Here is a 12,914-nt window from a genome sequence, read left to right as displayed (position 1 = left end):
GAAAACCTGATGGAGTCTGCAAAAGACCTGAGACTGGGATGGAGATTTCTTCCAACAAGACAATGATCCGGAACATAAAGCAAAATCTACAATGGAATGGTTCAAAAATAAACATATCCAGGTGTTAGAATGGCCAAGTCAAAGTCCAGACCTGAATCCAATCGAGAATCTGTGGAAAGAACTGAAAACTGCTGTTCACAAATGCTCTCCATCCAACCTCACTGAGCTCGAGCTGTTTTGCAAGGAGGAATGGGAAAAAAAAATTAGTCTCTCGATGTGCAAAACTGATAGAGACATACCCCAAGCGACTTACAGCTGTAATCGCAGCAAAAGGTGGCGCTACAAAGTATTAACTTAAGGGGGCTGAATAATTTTGCACGCCCAATTTTTCAGTTTTTGATTTGTTAAAAAAGTTTGAAATATCCAATAAATGTCGTTCCACTTCATGATTGTGTCCCACTTGTTGTTGATTCTTCACAAAAAAAATACAGTTTTATATCTTTATGTTTGAAGCCTGAAATGTGGCAAAAGGTCGCAAAGTTCAAGGGGGCCGAATACTTTCGCAAGGCACTGTATATTGGTTTATAGTTGAGTGAGTTAGGAACCGACCAATAGTAACATATGTTTAAATGATTTATTTTTTATTTTAAAGTAACTGTCCAATAAAAATCCTATTCTGTCAACTTATACCCAGGTCACGTCGTTGACTCATCTTATACTTGTAGTTGTGGACAAGAGAAACAGCCTCCGGTAAAAGCCCACCTCAACAGGTCAAATCATTAAAAGACTGTGTGTGTTTTCTTAAAAATGTTAGTGAATGACAACAGACAGTCCAATATGTAGATCACTCTGCTAGAACTAGGTCACTGGGTTTTAGTGTGTCAGTTCCCAGCCCCAGGGCACTGTGACTCTCTCTCTCTCTCTCTCTCTCTCTCTCTCCCTCCTCTTGTTATGTTTCCATACCACTGACTCCCCTACAGGACCCGGACCAGAGATCTGACAGAGATCTGATGAAAGGCCTCATAGACTGAAACATCACAATTGTTCAATCTTTTCAAACTAACATTTAATCAAATTACACTTGTTTTATATATGGAGAGAGTTGCACCTCACATTCATTTGCAGTAGCTTGGGACACATTTTTAGTGACTTCTTTAATGTACATCTTTAATTCTGTCATAATAAAGCATATGGAATGTATCTGGTCTGACTGAGCTGATTGAGGGACCTGTATATCAACCAGCCTGTCAGAGAGAGGAGGTCATTGGGTCTCTCTAGTGTATTGTCTTGTATTGTGTTTCCAGCAGTGTGCCTGTTTCTAGCCTGGGGCTACAGACTAAAGTCTGTCTGTCTAGGACAGGGATGGGCAACTTTGATGGGGGTGGGAACCACAACATATCTGATCATCATGAGGGGACCCAGTTGCTCACAGTTTGCCATGGGGTGTAGAGAAATGTTGCTGTTTTAAAGCTAGTTTGCTCCTCTGGCCCCAACAGTGCCTAGCAGTACAAAACATTACCCTCATGTTGATGTCTGTGATCCTGGTAAAAACAGAGTTGTTCACTCATCTTAAGACTCATGTGTCTGAGGAAGTAGCTGCTGATAGACAGGGGAGAGTGTCTGCCTGCCTGCCTGCCTGCCTGCCTGCCTGCCTGCCTCTCTGTCTGTCACCATGACTCACGTGTCTGAGGAAGCAGCTGCTGATGGACAGGGGAGAGTGGGCGGAGGCCTCCAGCTCTTTCAGGAAGTACTGGCAATGGAAGTTACATAGTTTCTCCATGTTGCCAAAGATAATGCTGCGTTTCCCCCAGAGATCCTGAGGCAGATCCAGACGCTCCATCTCTGGGAAGTAGTGCTCAATGACGTAGCTGATTGAACGCACATACTCCCTCTCTGTGGAGATCATCTCAGCCATGATGTGCTGCACTTTGCTGTTGAGAAAGGACGAGACATAGATCCTATCATTTACTGTTGAGGAGGGAAGAGACAGAGATCCTATCATTAACTGTTGAGGAGGGAAGAGACAGAGATCCTATCATTTACTGTTGAGGAGGGAAGAGACAGAGATCCTATCATTAACTGTTGAGGAGGGAAGAGACAGAGATCCTATCATTTACTGTTGAGGAGGGAAGAGACAGAGATCCTATCATTTACTGTTGAGGAGGGAAGAGACAGAGATCCTATCATTAACTGTTGAGGAGGGAAGAGACAGAGATCCTATCATTTACTGTTGAGGAGGAAAGAGACAGAGATCCTATCATTAACTGTTGAGGAGGGAAGAGACAGAGATCCTATCATTTACTGTTGAGGAGGGAAGAGACAGAGATCCTATCATTTACTGTTGAGGAAGGAAGACAGAGATCCTATCATTAACTGTTGAGGAGGGAAGAGACCGAGATCCTATCATTTACTGTTGAGGAAGGAAGACAGAGATCCTATCATGTACTGTTGAGGAGGGAAGAGACAGAGATCCTATCATTTACTGTTGAGGAGGGAAGAGACAGAGATCCTATCATTTACTGTTGAGGAGGGAAGAGACAGATATCCTATCATTTACTGTTGAGGAGGGAAGAGACAGAGATCCTATTATTTACTGTTGAGGAGGGAAGAGACAGAGATCCTATCATTTACTGTTGAGGAGGGAAGAGACAGAGATCCTATCATTAACTGTTGAGGAGGGAAGAGACAGAGATCCTATCATTTACTGTTGAGGAGGGAAGAGAGAGATCCTATCATTTACTGTTGAGGAGGGAAGAGACAGAGATACTATAATTTACTGTTGAGGAGGGAAGAGACAGAGATCCTATCATTTACTGTTGAGGAGGGAAGAGACAGAGATCCTATCATTTACTGTTGAGGAGGGAAGAGACAGAGATCCTATCATTAACTGTTGAGGAGGGAAGAGACAGAGATCCTATCATTAACTGTTGAGGAGGGAAGAGACAGAGATCCTATCATTTACTGTTGAGGAGGGAAGAGACAGAGATCCTATCATTTACTGTTGAGGAGGGAAGAGACAGAGATCCTATCATTAACTGTTGAGGAGGGAAGAGACAGAGATCCTATCATTAACTGTTGAGGAGGGAAGAGACAGAGATCCTATCATTTACTGTTGAGGAGGGAAGAGACAGAGATCCTATCATTTACTGTTGAGGAGGGACGAGACAGAGATCCTATCATTGAATGACTGAATGTTTTTCTGACCAAAACGGCAGATTTTTCATTCATGTTGCTAGGATGCCAATGGCCACTCTAGTGTTCCGTTTAATTATGTGGTAAGAGATACAGAGCCGTGAAGCCACATGGATCCTGGTCAACGTAGTGCACTATATAAGGAATAGGGCCCTGGTCTAAAGTAGTGCACTATATAGGGAATAGGGCCCTGGTCTAACGTAGTGCACTGTATAGGGAATAGGGCCCTGCTCTAATGTAGTGCACTATATAGGGAATAGGGCCTTGGTCTAACGTAGTGCACTATATAGGGAATAGGGCCCTGGTCTAACGTAGTGCACTATATAGGGAATAGGGCCCTGGTCTAACGTAGTGCACTATATAGGGAATAGGGCCCTGATCTAACGTAGTGCACTATATAGGGAATAGGGCCCTGCTCTAACGTAGTGCACTATATAGGGAATAGGGCCCTGGTCTAACGTAGTGCACTATATAGGGAATAGGGCCCTGGTCTAACGTAGTGCACTGTATAGGGAATAGGGCCCTGGTCTAACGTAGTGCACTATATAGGGAATAGGGCCCTGGTCTAACGTAGTGCACTATATAGGGAATAGGGCCCTGGTCTAACGTAGTGCACTATATAGGGAATAGGGCCCTGGTCTAACGCAGTGCACTATATAGGGAATAGGGCCCTGGTCTAACGTAGTGCACTATATAGGGAATAGGGCCCTGGTCTAACGTAGTGCACTATATAGGGAATAGGGCCCTGGTCTAATGTAGTGCACTATATAGGGAATAGGGCCCTGGTCTACCGTAGTGCACTATATAGGGAATAGGGCCCTGGTCTAACGTAGTGCACTATATAGGGAATAGGGCCCTGGTCTAACGTAGTGCACTATATAGGGAATAGGGCCCTGGTCTAATGTAGTGCACTATATAGGGAATAGGGCCCTGGTCTACCGTAGTGCACTATATAGGGAATAGGGCCCTGGTCTAACGTAGTGCACTATATAGGGAATAGGGCCCTGGTCTAAAGTAGTGCACTATATAGGGAATAGGGCCCTGGTCTAACGTAGTGCACTATATAGGGAATAGGGCCCTGGTCTAACGCAGTGCACTATATAGGGAATAGGGCCCTGGTCTAACATAGTGCACTATATAGGGAATAGGGCCCTGGTCTAACGTAGTGCACTATATAGGGAATAGGGTGCCATTTGGGACGCAGACAATATTATTTTGTTAAGTCAGCTGACAGCGTGTCCTGTAGCCTGGCGGGTACGGCCAGTAACCGAAAGGTTGCTGGATTGAATCCCTGAACTGACAAGGTAAAAATCTGTCGTTTTGCCCCTGAGCAAGGTAGTTAACCCACTGTTCCCCGGGCGCCGAAGACGTGGACGATTAAGTCAGCACCCCCACCTGCACCTCTCTGATTCAGAGGGGTTGGGTTAAATGAGGAAGACACATTTCAGTTGAATGCATTTAGTTGTACAACTGACTAGGTATCCCCCTTTTCCGTTCCCCTCACCTGCTATGCTTCTTTCCATCTCCCTCTGGGTGTCTGGTGGGGGAGGACATGCTGCGGCTGCGTCCCAGCGCCGGGCTCACCACGTCAGGCCTCTGCAGCTTCTTCTCCACCGACACGTTGTTGGCCACCTCCAGCCCCTTGATGTACACCCCCGTGTAGCCATGCAGGTGGCTGGTGTCAACGTGGCCAACGTCCTGCGCCGCCGGCAGCTCATAGCTCAGCGTCTTCTTCATGATCTTCTTGAGCGGCTGTTTGCGGTGCTGGCGGTGCTGGTGGAGTGGCGTCCCAGAGGACGAATAGACAGGCTCCGAGTGGCAGGAGGCGGCCCCCATGGAGTCGATGGTGCAGTCGCTGTCCGTGTCGTCGAACAGAGAGGGGCTCTGCCGCAGCTTGAGGAGGAGGGGTCTCCCTCTGGGGCGGGGGGAAGGGGAAGAGGGAGGAGGAGGTGAAGGAGCAGGAAGAGGGGCTCTTGTTGTTGTTGGAGGAGAAGTGCCCTGTGGAGTGAGGCTTGGTTTCTTCCTCAAGCTCCAGCGACGACACTATGATCCTTGACCCTGGACTGGGCAGCTCAGGTAAAACACGATCCCCTCCAGCAGCCCCGTGCTGCTCCGTGTGAGTGTAGCCCCCCTGTCTGTCTGCAGTCTCCGAAGGGTCTTTGGTTAGATTTCTGGCTTCAGAGTTAGAGGCTGCAGAGTTAGAGGCTGCAGAGTTAGAGGCTGTAGAGTTAGAGGCTGTAGAGTTAGAGTCTGCCGAGTTAGAGTCTGCCGAGTTAGAGTCTGCCGAGTTAGAGGCTGCAGAGTTAGAGGCTGCAGAGTTAGAGGCTGCATAGTTAGAGGCTGCAGAGTTAGAGGCTGCAGAGTCAGAGGCTGCAGAGTCAGAGGCTGCAGAGTTAGAGTCTGCCGAGTTAGAGGCTGCAGAGTTAGAGGCTGCAGTAACTGCTGCTGTGGCCTGGGCCAGGGTTTCCTCCAGCTGGTTCTTGGTCTGTTGACACTTGGTCCACAGGACGTTCCACTGATGGGTCTGCCGGGGGCTGGCCAGAGGGAGAGAGACAAGGTCAGTGGAAAACACAGGTGTAGTGTGAAGTTGCCCCAAGACACTCATCTGGGGTAAGTTTTTAATTTCCCCTACTAATGGTGAAGGTCAGGATTGGGGGAGGGGAAGCTGATCCTAGATCTGTACTTTGGGGAAACTGCACCCCAAAGTGAAAAAAGCCCCCTAAATGACTTATTTATTATTTGAAATAAAAACAACAAACAAATAATACTTAGTAGCAATAATAATATGGCAACTACAGTCTAATAACAATAATAACTATGACATAATAATAATAATAATAATAACTATGACATAATAATAATAACTATGACATAATAATAATAATAACTATGACATAATAACAATAACTATGACATAATAATAATAATAACTATGACATAATAATAATAATAACAATGAAATAATAATAGTAAAAACTATGACATAATAATAATAATGATGAAATAATAATAATAATAATAACCATGACATAATAATCATAATAATAACTATGACATAATAATAATAATAACTATGCCATAATAATAATATGGTAACTACTGTCTATTAATAATAACTATGACATAATAATAATAATAACTGTGCCATAATAATAATATGGTAACTACTGTCTATTAATAATAACTATGACATAATAATAATAACTATGACATAATAAAAATATGGTAACTACTGTCTATTAATAATAACTATGACATAATAATAATAATAATAATAATAACTATGACATAATAAAAATAGTATGATAACTACGGTCTAATAATAATAACTATGACATAATAATAATAATAATAACTATGACATAATAATAATAATAACTATGACATAATAATAATAATAACTATGACATAATAATAATAATAATAACTATGACATAATAATAATAATAATAACTATGACATAATAATAATAATAACGATGAAATAATAATAGTAAAAACTATGACATAATAATAATAACGATTAAATAATAATAATAATAATAACCATGACATAATAATAATAATAACTATGACATAATAATAATATGGTAACTACTGTCTATTAATAATAATTATGACATAATAATAATAATAACTATGACATAATAAAAATATGGTAACTACTGTCTATTAATAATAACTATGACATAATAACAATAATAATAATAACTATGATATAATAAAAATAGTATGGTAACTACGGTCTAATAATAATAACTATGACATAATAGCTCAGAAAATGCAGTCCTTGTCAATCTGCCGCAATAGACCGTCTAATCCTGCCTAATGAGCGGGCCGGCCGTGGTTCAAGAAGTTTTCATTTGTGTCCTTCTATGAAAACACATTGTTTTCTATTCCTAAAATAGCAATGGCAAGTGGAATACAAAAAAAGACAAAAAGGCGGCCAATATGATGCAGAAAACTTAACTGAACTTTTCACAAAGAAATTAGCTGTTGCTGAAGCTAACCTACTCTTTCCTTTCCTAACCTACCCTATCCTACTTTTTCCTTTCCTACCCCATTCTACCCTACCATAGCCTACCCCATTCTACCCTACCCTACTCTTTACTATCCTACCCTATCCTACTTTTTCCTATCCTACCCCATTCTACCCTACTATAGCCTACCCCATTCTACCCTACCCAATCCTACTCTTTACTATCCTACCCTATCCTACCATACTCTTTCCTATCTTACCCTATCCTACTCTTTCCTATGCTACTCTTTCCTACCCTATACTACTCTTTCCTATACTACCCTATACTACTCTTTCCTATCCTACCCTACCCTACTCTTTCCTACCCTATACTACTCTTTCCTATACTACCCTATACTACTCTTTCCTATCCTACCCTACCCTACTCTTTCCTACCCTATACTACTCTTTCCTATACTACCCTATACTACTCTTTCCTATCTTACCCTACCCTACTCTTTCCTATCCTATGCTACTTTTTCCTATCCTACCCCAATCTACTCTTTCCTATTCTACTCTTTCCCATCCTACCCCACCCTACCCTATTTTACCCTACCCTATCCTACTCTTTCCTTTCCTATCCTACCCTACTCTTTCCTATCTTACCCTATCCTACTCTTTCCTATGCTACTCTTTCCTACCCTATCCTACTCTACTCTTTCCTATCCTACCCTATTCTACTCTTTCCTATCCTACCCTATTCTACTCTTTCCTATCCTATCCTACCCTAATATTTCCTATCTTACCTTATCCTACTATTTCCTATCCAACCCTATCCCATCCTACTCTTTCCCATTCTACCCTTATCCTACTCTTTCCTATTCTACCCTTATCCTACTCTTTCCTATCCTATCCTACTCTTTCCTATCCTACCCTATCCTACCCTACTCTTTCCTATCCTACCCTATCCTAATCTTTCCTATCCTACCCTATCCTACCCTACTCTTTCCTATCCTACCCTATCCTACTCTTTCTTATCCTACCCTATCCTACTCTTTCCTAACTACCCTATCCTACTCTTTCCTATTCTGTACTACTCTTTCCTAGCCTATCCTACCCCATCTTACTCTTTCCTATCATACCCTATCCTACCCCATCTTACTCTTTCCTATCATACCCTATCCTACCCCATCTTACTCTTTCCTATCATACCCTATCCCACCCCATCTTACTCTTTCCTATCCCATCCTGCTCTTTCCTGTCCTACCCTGTGAATTCTTGCCTATCCTATCCTATTATACTCTTTCTAATCCTATCCTATCCTATTCTACTCTTTCCTATCCTACCCTACCCCACCCTACCCCACCCTACCCCACCCTATCCTACTCTTTCCTATCCTACTCTTTCCTATCCTACTCCATCCTACTCTTTCCTATCCCATCCTGCTCTTTCCTGTCCTACCCTGTGATATTCTTGCCTATCCTATCCTATTCTACTCTTTCTAATCCTATCCTATCCTACACTCTTTCCTATCCTATCCTACCCTACCCCACCTTATCCTACTCTTTCCTATCATACTCTTTCCTATCCTATCCTATTCTACTCTTTCCTATCCTACCCTACCCCACCCTATCCTACTCTTTCCTATCCTACTCTTTCCTATCCTATCCTATCCTACTCTTTCCTATCCTATCCTACCCTACCCCACCCTATCCTACTCTTTCCTATCCTATCCTACCCTACCCCACCCTATCCTACTCTTTCCTATCCTACTCTTTCCTATCCTATCCTATTCTACTCTTTCCTATCCTACCCTACCCCACCCTACCCCACCCTATCCTACTCTTTCCTATCCTATCCTATTCTACTCTTTCCTATCCTACCCTACCCCACCCTACCCCACCCTATCCTACTCTTTCCTATCCTACTCCATCCTACTCTTTCCTATCCTACCCCATCCTACTCTTTCCCATCCTACCCTACCCCACCCTATCCTACTCTTTCCTATCCTACTCTTTCCTATCCTATTCTACTCTTTCCTATCCTACCCTACCCCACCCTAACCTACCCCATCCTACTCTTTCCTATCCTACCCCATCCTACTCTTTCCTATCCTACCCCATCCTACTCTTTCCTATCCTACCCCATCCTACTCTTTCCTATCCTACCCCATCCTACTCTTTCCTATCCTACCCCATCCTACTCTTTCCTATCCTACCCCATCCTACTCTTTCCTATCCTACCCCATCCTACCCTATCCTACCCCATCCTACTCTTTCCTATCCTACCCCATCCTACTCTTTCCTATCCTACCCCATCCTACTCTTTCCTATCCTACCCCATCCTACTCTTTCCTATCCTACCCCATCCTACTCTTTCCTATCCTACCCCATCCTACCCTATCCTACCCTACCCCATCCTACTCTTTCCCATCCCACCCTATCCTACCCCATCCTACTCTTTCCTATCCTACCCCATCCTACTCTTTCCCATCCCACCCTACCCAACCCTACCCCACCCTATCCTACCCTACCCAACCCTACCCCACCCTATCCTTCCCAGCCTATCTTACAGCAGGCGGTATACCTGTCCAAGGACAGGACCATATCATTGAGGGAGCTGAAGTTGTCCAGGGAGAACGTGGAGGCCTCCATCTGATAGTCCTGGAGGATCTCAAGTACTGCAGGAGGGAGGCTCACACCACTGCTCTCCAGGTTCAGCTGCCTGAGGTAGTCCTGGCAGTGCTCCATCCACTGGTTAGCCTGCAGGACAGGACGGATAGTACGTAGAAATAGAATTAGAACAGACACTGAGTGGACAAAACACTTTCAATGACACAGACTGACCAGGTGAATCCAGGTGAAATCTATGATCCCTTATTTATGTCACTTTGTTAAATCCACTTCAATCAGTGGAGATGAAGGGGAGAAGACCTGGTTAAAGTATGATTTTTAAGCCTTGAGACAATTGAGACATGGATTGTGTATGTGTTCCATTCAGAGCGTGAATGGGCCAGACAAAATATTTATAAGTGCCTTTGAACGGGATGTGGTAGTAGGTGTCAGGCCCCCCGGTTTACGTCATGAACTGCAACACTGCTGGGGTTTTCATGCTCAACACATTCCAGTGTATCAAGAAGGGTCCACCAACCAGAGGACATCCAGCCAACTTGCCACAACTGTGGGAAGCATTGGAGTCAACATGGGCCAGCATCCCTGTGGAACGCTTTCGACGCCTTGTAGAGTCCATGTCCCGATGAACTGAGGCTGTTCTGAGTGCAAAAGGGGGGATGCAACTCAATATTAGGAAGGTGTCCTTAATGTTTTGTATGCTCAGTGTATATGATTGATATAATGTATAAAATCTGTATCTATTGTATCTATCAATAGGTCAAGGTTCAAACACAGCAGCGTAGTAAGGAGGATCAACCCTTACAGTATCTGTGTCATAAGCGGCTCCCTATTCCCTATTGGACCAGGATTCATAGCGCCATTTGGGATGCAGCCCAAGACACCTCATCACATCCTGTTCCCTCAATCTCTCTTGCTTGATAAATACATGAAGAATGGTAAATGATCCTGGGCCTGTCGTTACCGAGCCGTAGAACTCATAGAGGTTGGTGAGGATGTCTAGCTGGTTCTTCCTCCTCGCCACTCTGCCCAGGATGGATCCCAGGTGTTGTTTGAAGTCCAGCAAGGCCGAGCTGGGGAGAGACTCCCCTGACTGCCTGACCAGCAGTAAACCCTGCTTCTGCTGCTGCTGTACGTGGACAGAGAGGAGAGGATCATGGGAAATGGAGTTTACAAGAGTCTTAGAAGCCGTTTTCAAAGCAGAAAACAACAAGTCAGGAAGAAATGTACAATATTTAAACTTACAACTGACTCCTCAAAGAACTGTTCCAAACTCTGCCTCATGTCTTTGACCGTAGCCAGAGAGAGAGGAAGAGAGTCCAGGGCAGTGAGGTGCTTCTCTCCTTCCACACGGAACCATACTTTGACCTGGAGGGAGAGACAGAAGCAGATGGGATGTAAGACTTTTGTATAATACGCTAACATCCAATACTTTAGAATCAGGGCCACTGGAGCTCACATTATCAGATTACTAGCAGCTAATTAGACATTAGTAGATCAAGTTAGAAATGACTTCATCGTACTGTATGTAAGCACAATCACAACGACAGAATGAAATGCCCAAAGACAAGCCATCAGTCTGACTGAAGTGAAATCACAACGACAGAATGAAATGCCCAAAGACAAGCCATCAGTCTGACTGAAGTGAAATCACAACGACAGAATGAAATGCCCAAAGACGAGCCATCAGTCTGACTGAAGTGAAATCACAACGACAGAATGAAATGCCCAAAGACAAGCCATCAGTCTGACTGAAGTGAAATCACAACGACAGAATGAAATGCCCAAAGACGAGCCATCAGTCTGACGGAAGTGAAATCACAACGACGGAATGAAATGCCCAAAGACAAGCCATCAGTCTGACTGAAGTGAAATCACAACGACAGAATGAAATGCCCAAAGACGAGCCATCAGTCTGACTGAAGTGAAATCACAACGACAGAATGAAATGCCCAAAGACAAACCATCAGTCTGAAGTGAAAATCCCACCTGCTCTGTCTGTTCCTCAAACCTGCGGACCTCCAGCAGACTCTCCAGCTGTTTCAGGGACTTGTTGGAGAGGATCACCAGTTTATGGACCTCCTCATCCACCTGGTTATAAAGGACATTCACCATGTCCACTGCATCCCTGGATGGACAGCAAGGACAACAGGAGGTTGGCAACGAATGGTGGTGATGGGTAATAGATTGATCATCAGTGACCATAACTATATATGTTTGTGCTGAGCACCACTGTCTGAATGCTTCATAAAGGAGTTATACATTACCTCTACAGAGGTTTAATACGGCCAACATTCTGATCTGTGGATAGAACTCAGATGTGTCTCAAATGGCACACTCTTCCCTATATAGTGCACTACATTTGGCACACTCTTCCCTATATAGTGCACTACATTTGGCACACTCTTCCCTATATAGTGCACTACATTTGGCACACTCTTCCCTATATAGTGCACTACATTTGGCACACTCTTCCCTATATAGTGCACTACATTTGGCACACTCTTCCCTATATAGTGCACTACATCTGATCCAATAGTAAGTTCTGGTTATGCAGACCCTCTCCCAGCAGTACCTGTAGTTGTCATTCTCACAGGCCTCGTCCTTCCTGATCCGGGCCAGGACTGTTCCTCCCTCCAGCCTCAGTCTGTTCAGAGAGGTGTCCTCCAGCACACACTTCATCAGAGACCTCTGCTGCTCCAGCACCTCAGATACCTCCTGAACCAGACACACACACACTTCATCAGAGACCTCTGCTGCTCCAGCACCTCAGATACCTCCTGAACCAGACACACACACACACACACACACACTTCATCAGAGACCTCTGCTGCTCCAGCACCTCAGATACCTCCTGAACCAGACACACACACACTTCATCAGAGAACTCTGCTGCTCCAGCACCTCAGATACCTCCTGAACCAGACACACACACACACACTTCATCAGAGACCTCTGCTGCTCCAGCACCTCAGATACCTCCTGAACCACACACACACACACACACACTTCATCAGAGACCTCTGCTGCTCCAGCACCTCAGATACCTCCTGAACCAGACACACACACACACACACTTCATCAGAGACCTCTGCTGCTCCAGCACCTCAGATACCTCCTGAACCAGACACACAC

General features: G+C 44.3%; 1 protein-coding gene across 1 annotated transcript in view; it reads right to left on the bottom strand.

Annotated features, from left to right (window-relative positions):
• Nucleotides 1-12,914, bottom strand: part of LOC135520889 (pleckstrin homology domain-containing family G member 4B-like) — a 100,526-nt gene that overhangs the window by 19,131 nt on the left and 68,481 nt on the right. The window contains 8 exon segments of the mRNA XM_064946714.1: nt 1,682-1,931; nt 4,697-5,100; nt 5,102-5,726; nt 9,736-9,911; nt 10,744-10,908; nt 11,025-11,147; nt 11,769-11,907; nt 12,355-12,497. Of these exon segments, the coding sequence (XP_064802786.1) occupies nt 1,682-1,931; nt 4,697-5,100; nt 5,102-5,726; nt 9,736-9,911; nt 10,744-10,908; nt 11,025-11,147; nt 11,769-11,907; nt 12,355-12,497 (2,025 nt within the window).

The sequence above is a fragment of the Oncorhynchus masou genome, chromosome 29 (genome assembly GCF_036934945.1).
Source record: "Oncorhynchus masou masou isolate Uvic2021 chromosome 29, UVic_Omas_1.1, whole genome shotgun sequence".
NCBI classification, from domain to species: Eukaryota; Metazoa; Chordata; class Actinopteri; order Salmoniformes; family Salmonidae; genus Oncorhynchus; species Oncorhynchus masou.
Note: the sequence above shows the minus strand (reverse complement) of the source record. Positions and strands in the feature narration are given on the sequence as shown.